The sequence below is a fragment of the Grammomys surdaster genome, unplaced genomic scaffold (assembly GCF_004785775.1).
Source record: "Grammomys surdaster isolate TR1022 unplaced genomic scaffold, NIH_TR_1.0 1019, whole genome shotgun sequence".
In the NCBI taxonomy this organism is placed as follows: domain Eukaryota; kingdom Metazoa; phylum Chordata; class Mammalia; order Rodentia; family Muridae; genus Grammomys; species Grammomys surdaster.
Genome location: NW_021605438.1, coordinates 385,281 through 402,693, shown reverse-complemented (window position 1 = coordinate 402,693; position 17,413 = coordinate 385,281). Strand labels below are relative to the sequence as shown.

Here is a 17,413-nt window from a genome sequence, read left to right as displayed (position 1 = left end):
CAAGTAAATCAATTATTTGCACCTAGACTGGCAGGTAACTCATAGCCTTGAGTAGCATAGAAAGAGTTGATGATACCCAGTAATGGTGACACCCCACCCCCCAGCATCATGCAATTCAGCTTTGTCCTTTGATAATCATAAATCTAGCATTTGTGTTCTCAGACTTGACTGCATGCGAATCCCCTGGAGGATGGCTTAATGCACAGATTGCTGGACCCTCCTTGGAGCTTCTGATACAGCAGTGAGAGTTGAGACTGGCGATTTGTGTTTCCAAGAACGTCCCAGATGGTACCTTACTGTGGTTAAAGGGACTATACTTTGAGACTAAAACACAATTACGTTTTAAGTCTAATTCTCTACTGCCTGGATTATTTGAACCTCTGAGAGCTAGAAGGGATGCATGTGGCTGCAGTACCTGGGAGCAGAATCTCAAGTCCCATTCAGACTTACTGACTCAGCGCATTTTAGTGAGACCTGCTAGTACAGTGTCTACGTGTCCCAGTTTGAAAGGTAAAGATTCAAACTCTTTCTACCCAACTTTCTGCTCACCAAACCATTCTTCTAATTGTCACCAAAATTATCTCCCTAAGACACAGGGAGACACTGCTGTAGATGACCCACAAAGGTCCTTCCTCTCATCATGGGCGTCTCTGTCTAGCTTTTGAGCCTATCTTTTGATCGCAAATCTGGTTCCTGTCTTTTTTTTATGGAGACTTAGTTCTTCACACTCATTTGGAGACAGCACCTTTCCTTTAGTAAGTAGGTCCTGTGGCTCCACGGCAATATATTTCATTATGATGAACAGATAAAGGCTCCTCAATCAATATTTGAGCAAGTAGGCTTGCAGCGCCTTAAATACACAGAACAACACTGAGCACAGTACAAGGACCACAGTCACCGGGCCACTGCTGCTTCCGCTTCTATAGAAAGAGAAGTTAACAATTCATGCTTGCCACACTTCATAGTTGCTGCAAAGACCCCTAGGCAATGAATTTGAAAAGGCTCTTTATGCTGGAAACTGCCATGTGAGGGTTAGTAGCAGATGGTGAAATGAAAAACTGTTAAGGAGTTCATTTACAACCACATGATTGAAGCAGTGTTCAGTGTGCTTTCTGGAAAGCCAGCGTTCCTGTTAGGTGGTAATATAAGAAAGCTAGCAGTGAGCTATTCTGTAGGCGCTACAGAGCTATAAGTCCCCATAGAAGAGGGAAGAGCAGGGCGGGCTGGGAGAAAGACCTGTTTCCTGTGGAAGGAACACTGGGAGGTATTCAAGGATCCCTGGGACTTCAAGAACTGGGGAACTCAATCCAGAGCTATCAGCCAGGAAGAGTTAATACCTCCTGAGCCTTGGCTGGGTCCTCAGGTCCTAGGAAGCCAGTGCTCCTGGCAAAGATTACTGGCTGTAGCAACCTTAAGCAGCTTTCCCCAGGGTGACGTGAGATGGAACTGTTGTTAGATCCAATGGAAAACCAGTGACTGGAACAAGAGTTCATTGTCTCAAGCTCTCAGAAGCACTCCATCATTGATGCTGCACTCTTCTTGAAAGGGTTAATACTCTTCCGTGTACGTATTTTGAAAGAAAAATAATTTCACTGTTGTTTTTCCCTTTTCCAGGAACTTTTTTTGGAATGAGAAATTGAGACAGGCTCTCACTATATAGCCCATGCTTGCCTGGAATCTAATAGGTAGCCAAGACTGGCCTCAAATTCAAGATCATCCTGCCTCTCCCTCCTGCCTTGGGAGAAGATTGCATGCAAGTGCCACCATGCTTGGCAACACCAGGTAAATATTAAAACCAAAATGTCTAGGAGTCTCAGGAAGATATAAGTTTTGAGGGGATCTTCTCTTCTATCCCTACTCTGCAGTTCAGACATGTCATATGTAGTCAATACCCACTCACAATGTTTTACTAGAGAGGAAAAGCTGAGCCTTTAGATAGCTCGGACTTATCCGAAGAAACAGTTCCCTTGGGCTTGCTCTTTTTTTTTTTTTTTTTTTTAAAGATTTTTTTTTTTTTTTTTTTTTTATGAGTACACTGTAGCTGTCTTCAGACACACCAGAAGAGGGCATCGAATCTCATTACGGATGGTTGTGAGCCACCATGTGGTTGCTGGGATTTGAACTCAGGACCTCTGGAAGAGCAGTCAGTGCTCTTAACCGCTGAGCCATCTCTCCAGCCCCAAGGGCTTGCTCTTTCATTAAGGATTAAAGAGGGGGTTTTGAGCTCAGACTCAGAGATCAGAAACCGCATGAACACATGATGTGGAGGTACTGGGTAGCCAGTGGGTACCAAGGAAGGAAACTCAGCTCCTTGTTTGAGGAGCCTTGTTGGAGGCAGAAACACAGTTTCAGAAATGGGCTCTGATCACCATACCAGGAAGCTGGGTTCCTTTAGTCTCCAGTGGCCAGGAGCAGGTCTCCTGGCAGACAAATCTGCAGATTTTGGGACTGTATCTCCCAGCACATGGAAGAAACAGGGACTCCAGCTGTTGTTGCTGTGTCTCTTGGGATTCCTACTGCTCCTGAAAAAGGAGTTTCAGGGAATGGCAGATCTTTCAGCTGCTGGGCTCCTCATAAATAAAAGTATAATTAAGGAGACGCCAGTAGTAAGATGTGGGGGAGTGAGTAATCAGGGGATTGATGAAGTTCTTGGTAATGAAGTCAGGATGGTTGGATGACTGGCTTTTGCAGCTAGTCTTTCTTTAGTTTCCTCATTAATTCTGTCACCCAACATGCTTGTAAAAATGCATATGATATATTTAATCATGTGTACCATTCCCATTACTTTCTGGTCACTCTCCCACACCCAATAGGTTTTTAAAAATGATTTTATTTGTGTGTGTGTGTGTGTGAGAGAGAGAGAGAGAGAGAGGGAGAGGGAGGGAGGGAGGGAGGGAGGGAGGGAGGGGAGAGAGAGAGAGAGAAAGAGAGAGAGAGAGAGAGAGAGAGAGAGAGAGAGAGAGAGAGAGAGAGAGAAAGAATATGTATGAGAATATGTATTCATATTCTGTGAGCCACCTGACATAGGTACTAAGAATGGAGCTCTGGTCCGCTGAATGAACAGCAAGCATTCTTAACCACTTAGTCATCTCTCTAACCTCTTCTCCAGAGGTTTTGTTGAGCAGTTTAAGGCAGTGGTCTTGATGGTAAAGGTAAATAAAAGACATAATTTTCTGTAAGGAAAATTGGCAAGAATATATCCTAACAAATCAGTTCCGATAGTACTGACTGCAGAGTGCTTTAAGAGAAAAGAATAATAAGCCCATTGTTCTGAGTCAGCTACAGTTTCTAGATAAGCTGCATGGGGGACAGGCTTTAGTAGAAGAGTGAATGGCAGATTCTCCCCACTCCCACCTCATTCTTATTCCATGGAATCACAGCAGTAGGGTTCCTCAATTCCAGATGCCAGCATGAGCACCCAGTGGAGAAACTAAGTTTTAGTCTTCTGGGTAGGTGACTCAGAACATATAACACAGCAGGAAAGTACCACAGAGTAAACCACATGGCATTCACAGAAGGGAGCAACAGTTGAAAGTGTCTAGCTTCTATGGCCTTTAATCAAATGCAATTTCTTGAGCATGCAATCAGAGTGGAAACTATTTCCTTTTTTTTTTTTTTTTGCATGGAACTCAGAACTGTCTGAAGACAGTGGTAGAGTGGGTGTGGGGAAGAGTTATTGGAGGAGATCTTGGGAAGAGGATGTGAGAGTGAGGAGGGTTAGAACAGAGTAGGAAGTCAAGTGTGGGAGACATGGAGGAACAGGTAGATTGAGAGTCAGAGGGCTTAGGAAGCCCAGAGCCTCTGGGATGCAGCCTGAATAGGCAGGAAGGCAAGACTGACCTAGATCTGGGCAGAGGGACTGTACCTGCAGAATCACCCAGTGTCCTTTCTTAGCAGCTAGGTCCAGTGCAGCCTCAGCAACTACTTCTTGTCCTTGCCCTAGGGACACGTTGTGGAAGTTCCGATTGTTGAATGTATATCCAAGTTTCTTTCCTAAAATAAACATGGAACTTTGTATTATTTATTAAATCTAATCATCTGTTCCTAACAACTGCTCTTATTTGTCATTCCTCAAACCTAGGTACGCTTGGACCCACACTTAATCATATTTTCCCCCATCAGAAGAGATTAAATCTTTCAGATGTGCAATCCCAGAGAAAAGGAATTTGTTCTCACCAAATCCAAATCATCCGACCCCTGCTTATTCAGCTAACCATCAAGAATGATGCTGGATTGTTGGTGTTTCCTTACATGGTCCCTACTTAATGACTGAGCATTGGCCGACTATCTACAAAGTGCTGATATAAAAAGGTAAAGGGTAGTCATGTGGGTATGGTCTCTTCTGGGTCTCTTTGTCTTCTGAGTATATCCAGTCTTCTTTGAAACTTCCCAGGAAGGTGCGAGAGCATTTAGTCAGTCCTGGCTCCTCCTCCCTCAGCCTCGTCCTTTACTATTCACAGTCTATGGGAATAGATTGCCATTCTTTCATATAAGAAAGTGGAGAGAGGAAAGACACAGAACAAGAATGGGGTTGGTGTGAATGTTATACTGTGCTATTAGTGTAAGAAACAAGATACAATAATAATAACAACAACAAAATATCATAGACATGCCACAGAGGCGAGGCCAATGCCACGGAGATGTTCTTCAAGCCCAAAGAAAACAGAACCTAAAAAAAATGACCTTAATATAGAGAACCAGTTCTCTTTATGCATTAGCTGGTAGCACAACCCAATACTGTTTGGGAAAGGTGTATGCCATTCTTTATATAAAAGGATCATAAAACTGCGTAATATCGTGAAGGAATCATTGAACAATTTTTTTTTCTGGGAAGGCAAAATAGATAAGAGAGAATATAAGTTAAAAAAGAGAAAAGTAATGAGTCTGTATAAAAAATTTACTTTCAGAAAAACTAAAATTACAGATATAATTTGCTAACTCATGTGAGAAAGTTTTGAAAAGGAAACAGTAAATATTGGATATTTCTTTTAAATACTAAGCCGGCTGTGTACCCTTCTTCAACCTTATACAAGTAGGATGATGACTTTTTATATTGAGAAATAGTTATTATAGATTAGACTGAGATGAATCCTAGAAATACCTTTATTAAACTCGATAAATCCTAGCTGGCAAGCATTTGATGTCAGCTTTAGAGCCGGGGAGATAAGCAACTAACTGCAGAGCAAACACCAGGATAACAGGTGTGGGGATTATTAGATGGCTTCCATGACGTTTTGTTCACAAAGGGGCCTATTTATTTCCTTTATTTGCTGGAGAAGGATATAAGGAAAGAGGTGCTTAATAAAGATTAGTTGGAAAACTACAGACTGGAGGGGTCGTGGTGAAAACAAAACCTGGCCCTGCAGAGTCAGTTTGGATCAATCTGCGTTAATCCAAGCTGACAAGAAAGAAATGGATCTTGTAAATGGTAGGAAGGGGGACAATTGATGGGGCTCTGTTGACTCAGGACTCAGCTGACTATGACTCTATCAGACACAGCCTTATGGTGTGTGCGAGGTGAACTTGTGGACCTCTTTCACATTGGCAGTGGTGAGACTTGTAGATTTGGAGGGCATTAGCAAGTTCCCCAAGGTAGCAGTGTGCATTTGGGGCTCACATTTACGCTGCCTTGTGGTATGGTTTCCATATGACCCATTTTCCTATTTCTGACCTATGTGCCTCTCTAGATGGCCATGTCACCTCAAATACTACAGACCCCACTGAGCTTCTCTTAGGATACTTCGTCTCTCTTGAGTCTCTGTGAGGATCCCACAGCTCTAGCAGCCCACTCTTATGTGCCACATACTGGTGGTATTCTGAGACAGGGGAATGCTTTCCCACAATTCTCTTGCTACTCGCTACCTATGCTTTTTGGCTATTAATTTTTGTATTCTGTGCTTCTTCCCAGTTCTCTGGTGAGACTGACTTTTATGAGGGGCTTGACCTGGTGCCTGTTTCATCGTTGTCATCAATGCCATTTTGGATGAGTTGGCTGACATTTGCCTTCGTGCCTCCTTGTTTTCTTCAACCTTAGAGAACTTACCTTACCACCACTGCTGCTACCTCTCCCAAGGGCTGCACCCAGGATGATCCCATCACTGAGAACTCTTGCTTGGCTCAGCTATTATTCCCCACCCCCCAACTGCTGCCCCAAAACAGATTTTCTCTGTGTAGTCCTGGGTGACTGTCCTGGAACTTACTTTGTTGATCAGGCTGACCTCAACTCACAGAAATCCCCCTGCCTCTGCTAGGATTAAAAGCGTGGGCTACTATGCTGATGTTGCCTCAAGACTACCATAGCTGACTCCCAGGTTCGCTCTGATTCCCTCTCCACTCTACTTCAATCAAATGTCCAGGTTACTAGGCCCTCCATGTGTTTTCTAATCTTCACCTTTCATTTTGACTTAGTTTAATATAGTGCCGATGATGCTGAATTTGAACCGTGATCTTATAAAATCTTCACCTCCACCACTTCCTTCTATGTCTTTCTTATGGGACCTTTAGATACCTTAATGCTATGTGAACCCAAACATTAGTAAAAGAGAAAGTCAATTAATGCCTTTAGGGAATTGGTGGTACCACAAGCTCACGGCCCTCAGCCTCAAAGCTATTGGGAAAGCTTTTCATGTATTCTGATGTGAACCATGTCAGTCCTCCTCTCTGATTTTTAAGCCTCCTTCCTGTTGTCAGCCAAATGTTCCACTTTCTCCTATGCCTCCAGTGGAAAGAACACCTACAGTTGGTTGCCACTCTATTTCCCCCTGTACATTCCCTTCCCCCTTAATAGAAAGGGTGCCCCCTTTGGCCCATCAGTTTGTTTTTAAAATATTTTTTGTATCTTCAGCTTTTCTCTCTCTTCACCCTCCTGCTCTCTGGTACATGAACTCATGAGTTCTCACCCTCTTACGCTCTGGTACAAGTTCCTTTACCCTCACAAAACCCATACTCACACTGCCTCCTAGAGACCAGTCTAGCCCACACCTCTCCATCTTTAACAGAAAGAGAATGGGCCTAAGCAACATGTTGCTCTAAGCAACATGTTGATAATCTGGCTGCTAAGGGTGAAACCTTCATCTTTGAACTTCATCCTGTGGCAGCCTAATCCTAATTTATGTGAGATTGCCATTCTGAACACACAAGAGGACACAGAAGAAGCCAAAGGTGAGATAGACAGCTACTTCTGATCACAAAATAGAAGCAGCTGAATTCATTTTCTCAAAGCCAAGTACTCGGACAAAGGAGAAAGGGTACCAAACAAGATCATGCTATGGACGTGTGAAAGACCAGAGAAAAGGCCTGTGTGAGGATGAGGATGAAGCTGGCTTTGAAAGACGTGACAGGAGGCAAAGCGAGGGGCACACTGCCCTGCCTCGGAGAACAGAAGCTGCGTCTCCTGCACTATTGTGCTGTACACCCTGCTTCGCTTTTAACTTTTCAAAGTCTTTTCACATCAGAGATTTCATTTTATCTTCACAGTTACCTGAGGGGCTGAGAAGGCATGTTGGGTGAGAGAAAACAAGGGGAAAAGAAAAAAACATCAATGTGCAAAGAAAGTGGTGAGAAAAGAGAAGGACCAGCAAAATCAAAGTGCTGTTAAGGGATTAATCTCAGTACTCAAGGAGAGACATACTCAGTAGGGGTGGGAGAGTTCATGTTCAAACAGAGACCAAGAAGCGTGGATCAAGTTCTCTCCTCCTCTTAGTCCTTGTTCCCATCCTGCTATTTGTCCTCTTATTCCTCCATCCTCCTCCTCCTTTTCCCTCCTCCTCCCCTTCCCTCCTTCTCCTTGTTTCTCCTCCTCTCTTCTCTCCCCTGTCCCACAGTATTCAGGATAGGACATTCTGGAAGAATCTGAGTGGAGCAAAGTACCAGAGTATACACTTCTAGCCAAGGATCGGAGGTAAGCCAAGGATTGTGTTTGTTAAGCAGACTCATCACTCTGTTAGTACGAGGGCACATGAATTTCAGCAGAGAAGTGGACAAAGACAAGAGAACAAGTCTTCAGCCTCACTTTCAGGGTTTTAAAAAAACCTACCCAGATAACAACTGCCATAGAAAACAAAGGAGAAAGAGCAATGAATGAATTAAGCTCAACTGCCTAAGGATGTCAGGGGATACTAACATTTTAAGAGTCTAAGCAGAGGGATATGATGAACCACCTGCTACACATACTGTGATACAAAGAAAGGAGACAGTACTTCATACGCCAGGACTAAGGGTGATTGGGGAAACCACTTGGGTTAGCTCTTTGGATTCCAGATGAGAACCGGGGCTCACCAGGCAAACTGGTTAGAGTCAAGAAATGGGAAATATGTAGTCTCCCAGAATCGAAATCTCAATGGAAAAATTAGGAAATAAATCAAACCAACAAGAAGTCAGGGAAGGAGGGAAAAAGAGAGAGGGCACAGGTGCATAAGTGGTCTCCTGTTGATGAACAGCAAGATGCTTCTAGAAGTGTGCATTCAAATGAAGCCAAGGGCAAGGCTGAGGCAAAGCAGAGATAAACAATGTAGTTCAGGGCGGGGCCAGTCTGCCTGAGAGGACAGCAAGCTTCAGATAACATGGTGGAATAGTTGGAGGTCCATTGACTAAGAACAAAATTGCTCACGAATGGAGAATATGAAAGCTTTTGAAGGGAGAATGGTGAATGAAAATGAGAAAATTAAATGTATTTATTCATCTGAGAGCAACAAAGCCTGTGTAGATAGAAGGAACGCATGCTCTTTAAATGTGGGAAAGTGGATAGAGGGAACATAGGCTCCATAAACATGGGAAAGAGAATAGAAGGAACACAGGCTCCATAAACATGTAAACATGGATAGAAGGAACACGTAAACACATGAAAGACAGGAATACCATAGTTATGATGAATGCCTTATGATATTCATTCATTGATTTATTTAACAAATATTTACTGAGTACATTCTCTGTGCTAATTACATTGTGAGACCCTGGTAAGATGAGGACCAAAATGACATGGTTTCTGACCTCAAGGATCTTAGCGCCAGGCAGGCATGGAAACAAAATCCAGCAATGCAAGAATGGTTAACTTAAGATTGAATTAAGTGCTGTGGCACAAATATGCAGAGTGCCATGAGGAGACGTAATGGGGAAGAGTTCATGCAGTAATGAGGTCAGGCTGATCTTTGCAAGATGAGTAAGTCCTGGGCTGTTGAGAATATTTCAGATGAAAGGAGCCATTTGCTGAAATGTCCAAAATATGGCCAGGAATCTAAAAGAGTGAGTCTGGTGTAGGTAAGATCTAAGGCTGGACAGAGAGGCCCTGTAGGCTGCATCAATCATGTGAAGGATATTTGACTTAACCTTTACGATGATGGGAGTCCACAAGAGAGCTTTAGGGAGCAGAGTGACATTACAGGATTTGAGGTTTAGCAAGGGAACTCTGGCCATGGAGGAGCAAAGGATTTTAGGGGAAGGAAGGCAGATAGGAGTCAGAAGGTAATCTTGATAATCCAGGTGAGAGATTGTGGCTATTCAGCAGAATCCAAACAAAAATCGAGGCAATTTGATATACCAATTTGATAGGGCAGGGGAAAGGCTGTTTAAAATGATCCCTTTTTGGTAACTAATGGTGGCATTTACCAAAAGCAATAGAGTAAAGCTAAAGAAAGGTGTGACCCTTCCTTAAACAGACTTGCTGAGAGCTGAGCAGGTGAGCAAAAGGACCTGCAGGGAGACACAGCTCATGAAATAGCAGAACACAAACCAAGTGATCCCAATGTTCCTAGTGGGTAGAAATGGGTCACCAACAAAAAAACCATGACATATGTTCACTCACAAGCACAGAGCCATGTAGTCAAAGTTCTAAGTAGAAATCATTTTGTACCCAGAAAAATCTGGGGTCAAACAAGGGTCCATAAATGTTATTTCTTAGGATTCTTTTATGATGATGTGTACTAACAAAATGAAGAACGAAAATAGGAAATAAGTGCGCTCTCTCTCTCTCTCTCTCTCTCTCTCTCTCTCAATATATATGTGTATATCCATATCTATCTATGTATCCATATCTGTAACTATCCATATCCATGTCATTTCTTGCTTATTGTATGTATTGAGAAGCATTCTTTTTTAAATTCTAGAATGCATTCTTACTAGAGTTATTACCATCCTATTACGATATAAATGAATTAGAAGATCAAGAAAATAAACCCAGGGATATATTCATTCATATGTAAAATTTCACTACCAGTAAAACTAAAGTTAAGAAAATAAAATTTATATGCAATAGCACCAAGACAAATGCAAGGCATATGCACTACAAACTATGTAACTATCAAAAGAAACTAAATTTAAAAACTACATGGAAAGATGATCCATGCTTGTGTGTCTGAGCACTTCATATTGGTAAGGTGGCCACATGTCCTTGGTTGACCTACTTGGGAATCATAGCCATTCCCACTGAAACCTGAATGTACTTTTCTTTAGTGTTTGTAGAACTTGATGAGCTAGTTTTAAAAGGTCTATGGAAACATAAGAGACTCCAAGAAGCTGAAAGAATCTTAAAGTAAAGAAAAATGTTGGAGGACTCATTTCCTGACTTAAAATTTTACCATAAGGCTGCAAGTCAGTATTGCTGTCAACATACATAGATACATAGATCAACAGGATAGAATTAATAGTCTCCAAACAAGCTCTTATACTTTTGATCAATTTAATTTAAAAAATTAAAATTTCTTTTCATTTCTATTTATGTGTATGTATCTGTGTAGGCATATGCTGAGCGTGGTGCCTGTGGAGGCCAGAATAGTGCATCAGATCCCCTGAAGCTGGAATTCTAGCTGTTTGTGAGCCATCTGATGTGGGTGCTGTTTTTTCTCCCTAGATGATTTAAACTTTGACAAGGGTTCCAAGACAACCCAATCTTTTCAACAGCTTGTCCTGAGATAATGTAGCTACCCACCAAGGAACAAAATTGGATGGTTTATTTGTATTATATACAAATATCAATTTAACATGAATTATAGGACTAAACAGAATGGTGAAAGAGAAACCCAATCTTCTCTCTGGTACATGATTCTGTGGCTTTGCTTTATCAGTTATCCTGGCTTCTGCCTGGCCTGCAAAGAGAGTTTTGCAGTGAACCTTGAATGTAGATAAGAAAAATCAATAGACCACCAAAGGATGAAAGGCCACAGGACTACTGTAACCTCATCTTCAAACCAAACTCTCCTCACCTTGATTCTCCACATCCTTCAGTGGGTCCACCCCTGGAGACAGGATGAAAAACATGGGAGTGGCTGGTCCTGACTCTTCAAATGAGGTTACAAAATCGAGTGCTCTTCCCATCACATATTTGCTTCCTAACTTCTCCTCAACAAAATCTCTGCAGACGGAGATAAGCATGTGTATCAGTCCCCCCCCAAATCATAACATTTGCAAAATGGAAGCTTCTAGAAGTGAAAAGACATGTTCAAGCTCATTAGGGTGACAGTTAAATAGTCAGGAGTAGCTCCAAGTTGACACCTTGCCAACATTTAATGTCTGTACTGATAGTTCCAAGCTATGCATCTTAGATCTGGGCTCTTGACCACTCTCCACCCAGATCATTGCCACCTTCCTCTGTAGACCTGGTGCCCCATCACCTCACACTTCTGGAGAATAAGGATCAACTTCTTTGAATGGTGATAGGTAGCCAAATCTGATCTATACCTATACCATATCCCTGTGATGTGCCATCATGCCCAGTATTTAAGGCCCTGCATAGCTCTCTTCCTTAGTACTCTATTCTTCACTGAGTTTTCCTCCACTCCTGCCTCCAGTGGTTTCCAATCTGTCCTATTTTGTGTTAAATCCTTCCAGCTTATTAGATCTCTGATAAAGTCCTGACTCTCACTGACCCTTCCACCATCCCCTTGGCCATACTTCTCTCTTATTTCTTCTTGTCTTCCCTTCATCCTTTGGTCATCTGCTTTCTCCCTCTCTCTTGTCCTTCCTCTCTTTTGAGATAGGGTCTTTTGTATCCCTGACTGGCCTTAAACTTGCTATGAAGCAGAGGATAGCCTTACATTTCTGATAATCCTCCTGCCTCTATCTCCTCCTGCCTCTATCTCCTGAGTGCTGGGATTATAGGCTTGTGCCACCATGCCCAGTTTATATGGTGCTGGAGATCTAACTGTGGGCTGCATGCATGCTAAGTAACCACTCTACCAACTGGGCTACATCTCTGTTCCCCCTTCTCTCTCATTTTAATAGATCCCTATTCTTTCTTTTGCTTACGTATTATATGTGTGCATGTATGCATGTTCACATACATGTAGGTACACATATATGTATAAGTACACATGCATATTTGTGCATGTGCTTCTGGAGGATCACAGTTGATATTGAACATCATCTTCACTTGCTCTCCACCTTACATACTGAGACAGGGTCTCTCACTGGTGTACAGACCTTGTTGATTTTGACTAGCTGACTGGCTTGCCCTAGGTCAGCGCTCTCAACTTTTCCAATGCTAGTCTTTAATGCAGTTCTTCATTTTGTATTGACCCCAACCATAAAACTATTTTCACTGCTACTTTATAATTATTATCAATCATCATGTAAATATCTGATATGCAGACTATTTGATATGTGACCCCTGTTGAGAGGGTCATTTGACCCCCCAAAGGGGTCAGGACTGACAGGTTGAGAACTGCTGCTCTAGGAATTCCCTGTCTCTGCCCATTCTCTGGGGTTACAGGGAGGCTGTCACACTCAGTCAGCTTGATGTAGGTTCTGAAGTTCTAGGTTGGCTTTTCTCACTCGCATGGTATGCTTTACCAGCTCTCCTCCTACAGCCTCCCTTTCTAACCTTCTCCATTCTCTTTGTGATCTCTTTCCATCTTGACGTCTTTTCTCACACAAACTCAACTGATGATCATTCAACTTCACGGAGAAGTTAGAAGTCAAAATAGAAGTCAAATAGCCTTCCTAATTCTCTGTCATTCAATTATCAACCTAGAATTATAACCACCTCACTTTTTATGTTTCTGTGATGCTAAATATAGGACTTCCATATGCCTTCTGGATCCCTCCATCTTTCTTCATATTATAGGTGACTGGCATCATTTCCAATGTTGATATTGATGACTATTTCCTCCCATACTTTCTATTAAGACATTAAGACAACAGATGGCATACTCAAGTAACTGGTCTCATGGGTTTTAGTCTTGGTACAAAGGTGCCCAATACTATATGAACATGACCTTGAAGCACAGCTCTGCCAGGCTGCTTTCCTGAGATTGTCCTGTATATATCCCTTCCCAGAGCCTGTTCCCTGACCCCTACCGCATGGCATAGGTCATCCGGTCAGGCCTCATGGCTCTCATCATGCAGAGGCGCTGCAGGGCTGTCTTGTTCTTCCACTCCTGGGGAAACTTCTCCTTCTCGGGACACTCTGACTCCACAAACTTTTTCCAGCTCTTGGCAGAGCCTTCAATGTCTCGATCCAGATTGCAGAATTCCTCCATTGATGAGAGTGCCTAGAGAATGCCAGAGAATGTTGTTCTAAAATTCATGTTTTCTAGAAAGTAGTGGCTTGCATTGTATTGGAGGTAGAGGGCTGAAAAGCAAGTGGCATTCTATACAAAAAGCAGACTTATTTACAGTCTGGTCTAGAGTCTTGGATCTTCCTCTAGAAAGAGTCAGGAAAGTGGAAGAATATACTCAAGCTCGTCCCTAATACGCTGCTCACCAGTGCAGAAGTTATAAATAAAAGGTCTGTGATTGGGTCACAGCCAGCAGCACACTGCTACATATGAAAGGGAGTCAAAGTAAGTGCTGTAGTTTGCTGGTCACAGAGACCCAACACCCAAGTTAGAGGCTCTTCCTTATGTTTTCACATTCAGTGTACCACCACACTCTGCCCAGCTGTCTCTCAGATGCCCATAGGATGCATTTCCATGGACTGCCTAGTCTGTAAGGGTCAACTTGAAATACAGAATGTGGGAAACACATTTCTTCATGCAATGTTTCTCTCTGAGATGTCTTGCTTCATCTCATCCCAGCTGAGCATTCCTGCTTTAACCTTGGGTATGTGCCTGACTATACCAATTCAGCTAAAGTTCCATACACTTTACCACTCACTTAGATGCTTTCATTTTCTTGTGCTGGTCATGCTTATTATTTGTTAAGGCTCTACAAGTCCAGCTCCAAGTCAGCAAACACTGCACATCCTCTGTAATCTAGAGCATGGTGTTCCTCCACCTTTCTGTAGAGCACTTAGAGCTATTCATAGAGCTTAAGTTTCCAATAAACAATCACTCAATTTCTAGATGTTTGATTCCTGATGGCTTCTGACTTATCCCTTCTTCCTCCTCCTATTTTTGAAGTGTAGGAAAGTGAGCCAGGGCACTCTTATCTCTGAAGCTGGAGGGAACCTGTGCCATATAACCTCTGCTCATGCATGGGAGCCCTTACCTTGGCCCAGTCATAGCTCCTATGAATGAGACTCCGAGGGAAGTCTTCATTCCTGGATTTCCAGCCATTTTTGCACTACATGGAAGCTCCCCTTTTCCTTCCAGAAAACCTCATTCTCAAAGTAGTATAAATTACTTTGACCGCACTTATCCCCTTTCCCCCAGCATCTCTCAGATTCATCTCCACCTTCCTACCCACCCAATTTTGCTTTATCGCTTTCTCTTTCCCTGCCCTCAAATTGAGATCATATTTTCCATATACTCTTGGGTATAATAACTGTTCTGGAGTGTGGGTTACATACCAAAAGTCACATTCATAAAGAAAATTGCATCTTCTCCTAGCAGCTATCAAATGCCAATAAATCTTCAGTTAGGGAACTAGCTCCCACCTCCTTTCTATCTATGCTGGGGTTTTGTCTGGCTGAGCTGACATAGGCCTTGTGAATGCTGCCACAGTCACTGTGAGTTTCTATGCACAGCTGTCCTACTGTGTCCAGAGAACACTATTTGTCATTACCCACCATCTTCCCTGGCCCTTAAGATCTTTCTGTCCCTTCTGTTAAGATCCCTGAACATTGAAGTAAGGGATTTGCTAGAGACATCCATCTCAGAGTAAGCAAACAGTACTGAATCTTCCTATACTATCTTAATGTCTCTGTGGTATCATGTCTTGATATTAAAATTTGGGTGGATGTTATGGTTTAAGTATATCTTTTGTTTTTAATACTTAATCCCTAGCTTATAGCATTATTTTGGAAACTTGAGGGAAGGGATAGCTGGAGGAAGGTTACTGGGAGTGGATATTTATGGGTATATTATCCCTGGCCACCTGGGGTCTTGTTCTCTGCTTTCTGGTCTACCACGGTGCAAATTGAGGTGTCCTTCACACTTCCCCTACCCTGATGAACTGAGTTCTATACCATCATGAACCAAAATTATTATTGACACCATACATTGTGCTGTTAGATATTTCATTGTAGTGACAGAAAGCAAGTGAATTCAGTGGGGATTTGACACCAGACAATCTCCTTAAGAGACTGAGTGATGTGCAGTGCTTCTATTCTCCCTTTATATTTTATTTCTCCAACAGCAGATGGAGGGTCTAAAGCACTCATGTAATGCAATGAATGTTAAAAAGTTCAAAAATTATTTGAATGCATCCATTCATCAGTTAATTAATTAATTAATTAACATATGAATTCACTTATTCATTCATATATTCTTTCGACATTAATCAAGTTCCTACTATAGTCCAAGAACATCAGAATACAATAGTGAAAAAAAAACAGGTATGTGCCTTCAAGTAGCTTAAAATTTTAAGGAACAGGGAGATGAGAGAAGTCTAGAAGGCATGGAGGATTCTGTTAAGGAGGCACAAAGGCTGAGGGAATGAGAAAGCATCTTATGGAAGGGATAAAAGTGAGCCAAAACCTTGAGGGTGAGATGGGACCAGGAGAAGCATGAGGGCAGCATAGAATCCTTTCTGGGAATGAGGACAAAGAAGGGCTGCAGAAGGGCTGGCTGTGCCTGCGCTCTTCTGTGGGGATGAAACACATCCTCTCCCTTGAGCTCTGTGGATCTCTAATTCTGCCCCAGTCATGTAGCATGAGAAACACCTTCTTCCATGACAAGTGATGTAGGGTGCTATGAGGGAATGTGGATGAGGGGCAGGGAGACAGAGTTCAGTCCCAGCACCAACATTGACAGCCCACTGGACTTGAAGTTTACTTGGGCTTAGGTTTGTTCATGCCAAAAAATGAGGCTGGGTGATCATGTGCCATAGCTTATATTCTAGCATAGACACACAGCTTTGAAGACTACAAAAGTTCCTTCCATGGTGCCTTCACAGCTATTGGATTTCAATGGATATATTACCAAGCTCTAATTCCCATAAGATTGTGAGCTCTCTGTGGGCAAGAACTTCCTTAGGCATAGGCAGCTTTTGGGAAGTGTTTAATTAAGGAAGTGGAATGTCCGGAGGACCAGCACGCAGGGAGGGCAGGGCAGGGCAGGGGAGGGCGGGGCAGGGCAGGGCTGGGCTGGGCAGGGCTGAGCTGGGCTGGGCCGGGCACCTGCTGTCATTATTCTCTCTGTGCTGAGGAGCTGTCACTCATCTACTTCCAGGCTCCCTGCACAGACATAGACACAGACACAGATACAGACACAGACACACACACACACACACACACAGACACACACACACACACACACACACACACACACACACACACACACCAGCTTGCAGCATCATTAACCCTTTGCTGTCCAATTATCCTTATCATGTCCACAAAACAGAGCAATTTGCACTATGACCAGAGCTCCCAGCTGCCAGGATTGGGTCTGAAAGCACATCCTTGAAGCTCTTTGGTGAACACAATTGCAACATTTAATCTCCCAAATGAGGGAAAGGGGTTTCTAGACTTCTAATAAGCTAAATGGAAATGACTAATTAACCTAATTACTTTGGACTGTGCAGCAAAATACAACAGTGCTAAATTGGCAACCAGAGTGGCAGTGAGGGGCCTTTTCAAAGGCAAACAAAGAAACTCAGCACAGATGAGATTTTCTAATGAAGAACAGAACATGCCCATTACCTGAAAGTTCACCCTTTGAGGGGACTGAAAACATCCTTACAAAGGATAACAATAAAAGCAGGATTTTATCACAGAAATGTCATTCATTACCTGCTTATTAGTTCTAGGGAAGGAAGCAAGGCAATCAACCTTCCTCATTAGATAGAATCCTTTAAAATGGTTTTTTTTTATCATCTCCTATTCAATTATACTCAGTTTGTTTCTTTAGGCTACGATCCAAGGGAACACTTTGAAAGCATTCATCAAAGGCTTCCATGATGCTTACCACATATTGCTCTGTGCCTCACCTGTGCACATCCCAGGCTGTGCTCCAGAGTTTGATGGATCTGGAGCTGCTGTTCCACAAAACATATTCAGAGAGAGAGAGAGAGAGAGAGAGAGAGAGAGAGAGAGAGAGAGAGA

At 42.7% G+C, this 17,413-nt stretch overlaps 1 protein-coding gene across 1 annotated transcript in view; it reads right to left on the bottom strand.

Annotated features, from left to right (window-relative positions):
• The window catches only part of Dnah9 (dynein axonemal heavy chain 9), a 315,810-nt gene that overhangs the window by 23,640 nt on the left and 274,757 nt on the right, over nucleotides 1-17,413 (bottom strand). Inside the window, exons 60-62 of the mRNA XM_028783166.1 lie at nucleotides 13,288-13,481; nucleotides 11,196-11,344; nucleotides 3,866-3,993 (exon numbers count right to left, since the gene is read on the bottom strand). Coding sequence (XP_028638999.1) covers nucleotides 3,866-3,993; nucleotides 11,196-11,344; nucleotides 13,288-13,481 — 471 coding nt within the window. The remainder of the gene's footprint in view (nucleotides 1-3,865; nucleotides 3,994-11,195; nucleotides 11,345-13,287; nucleotides 13,482-17,413) is intronic.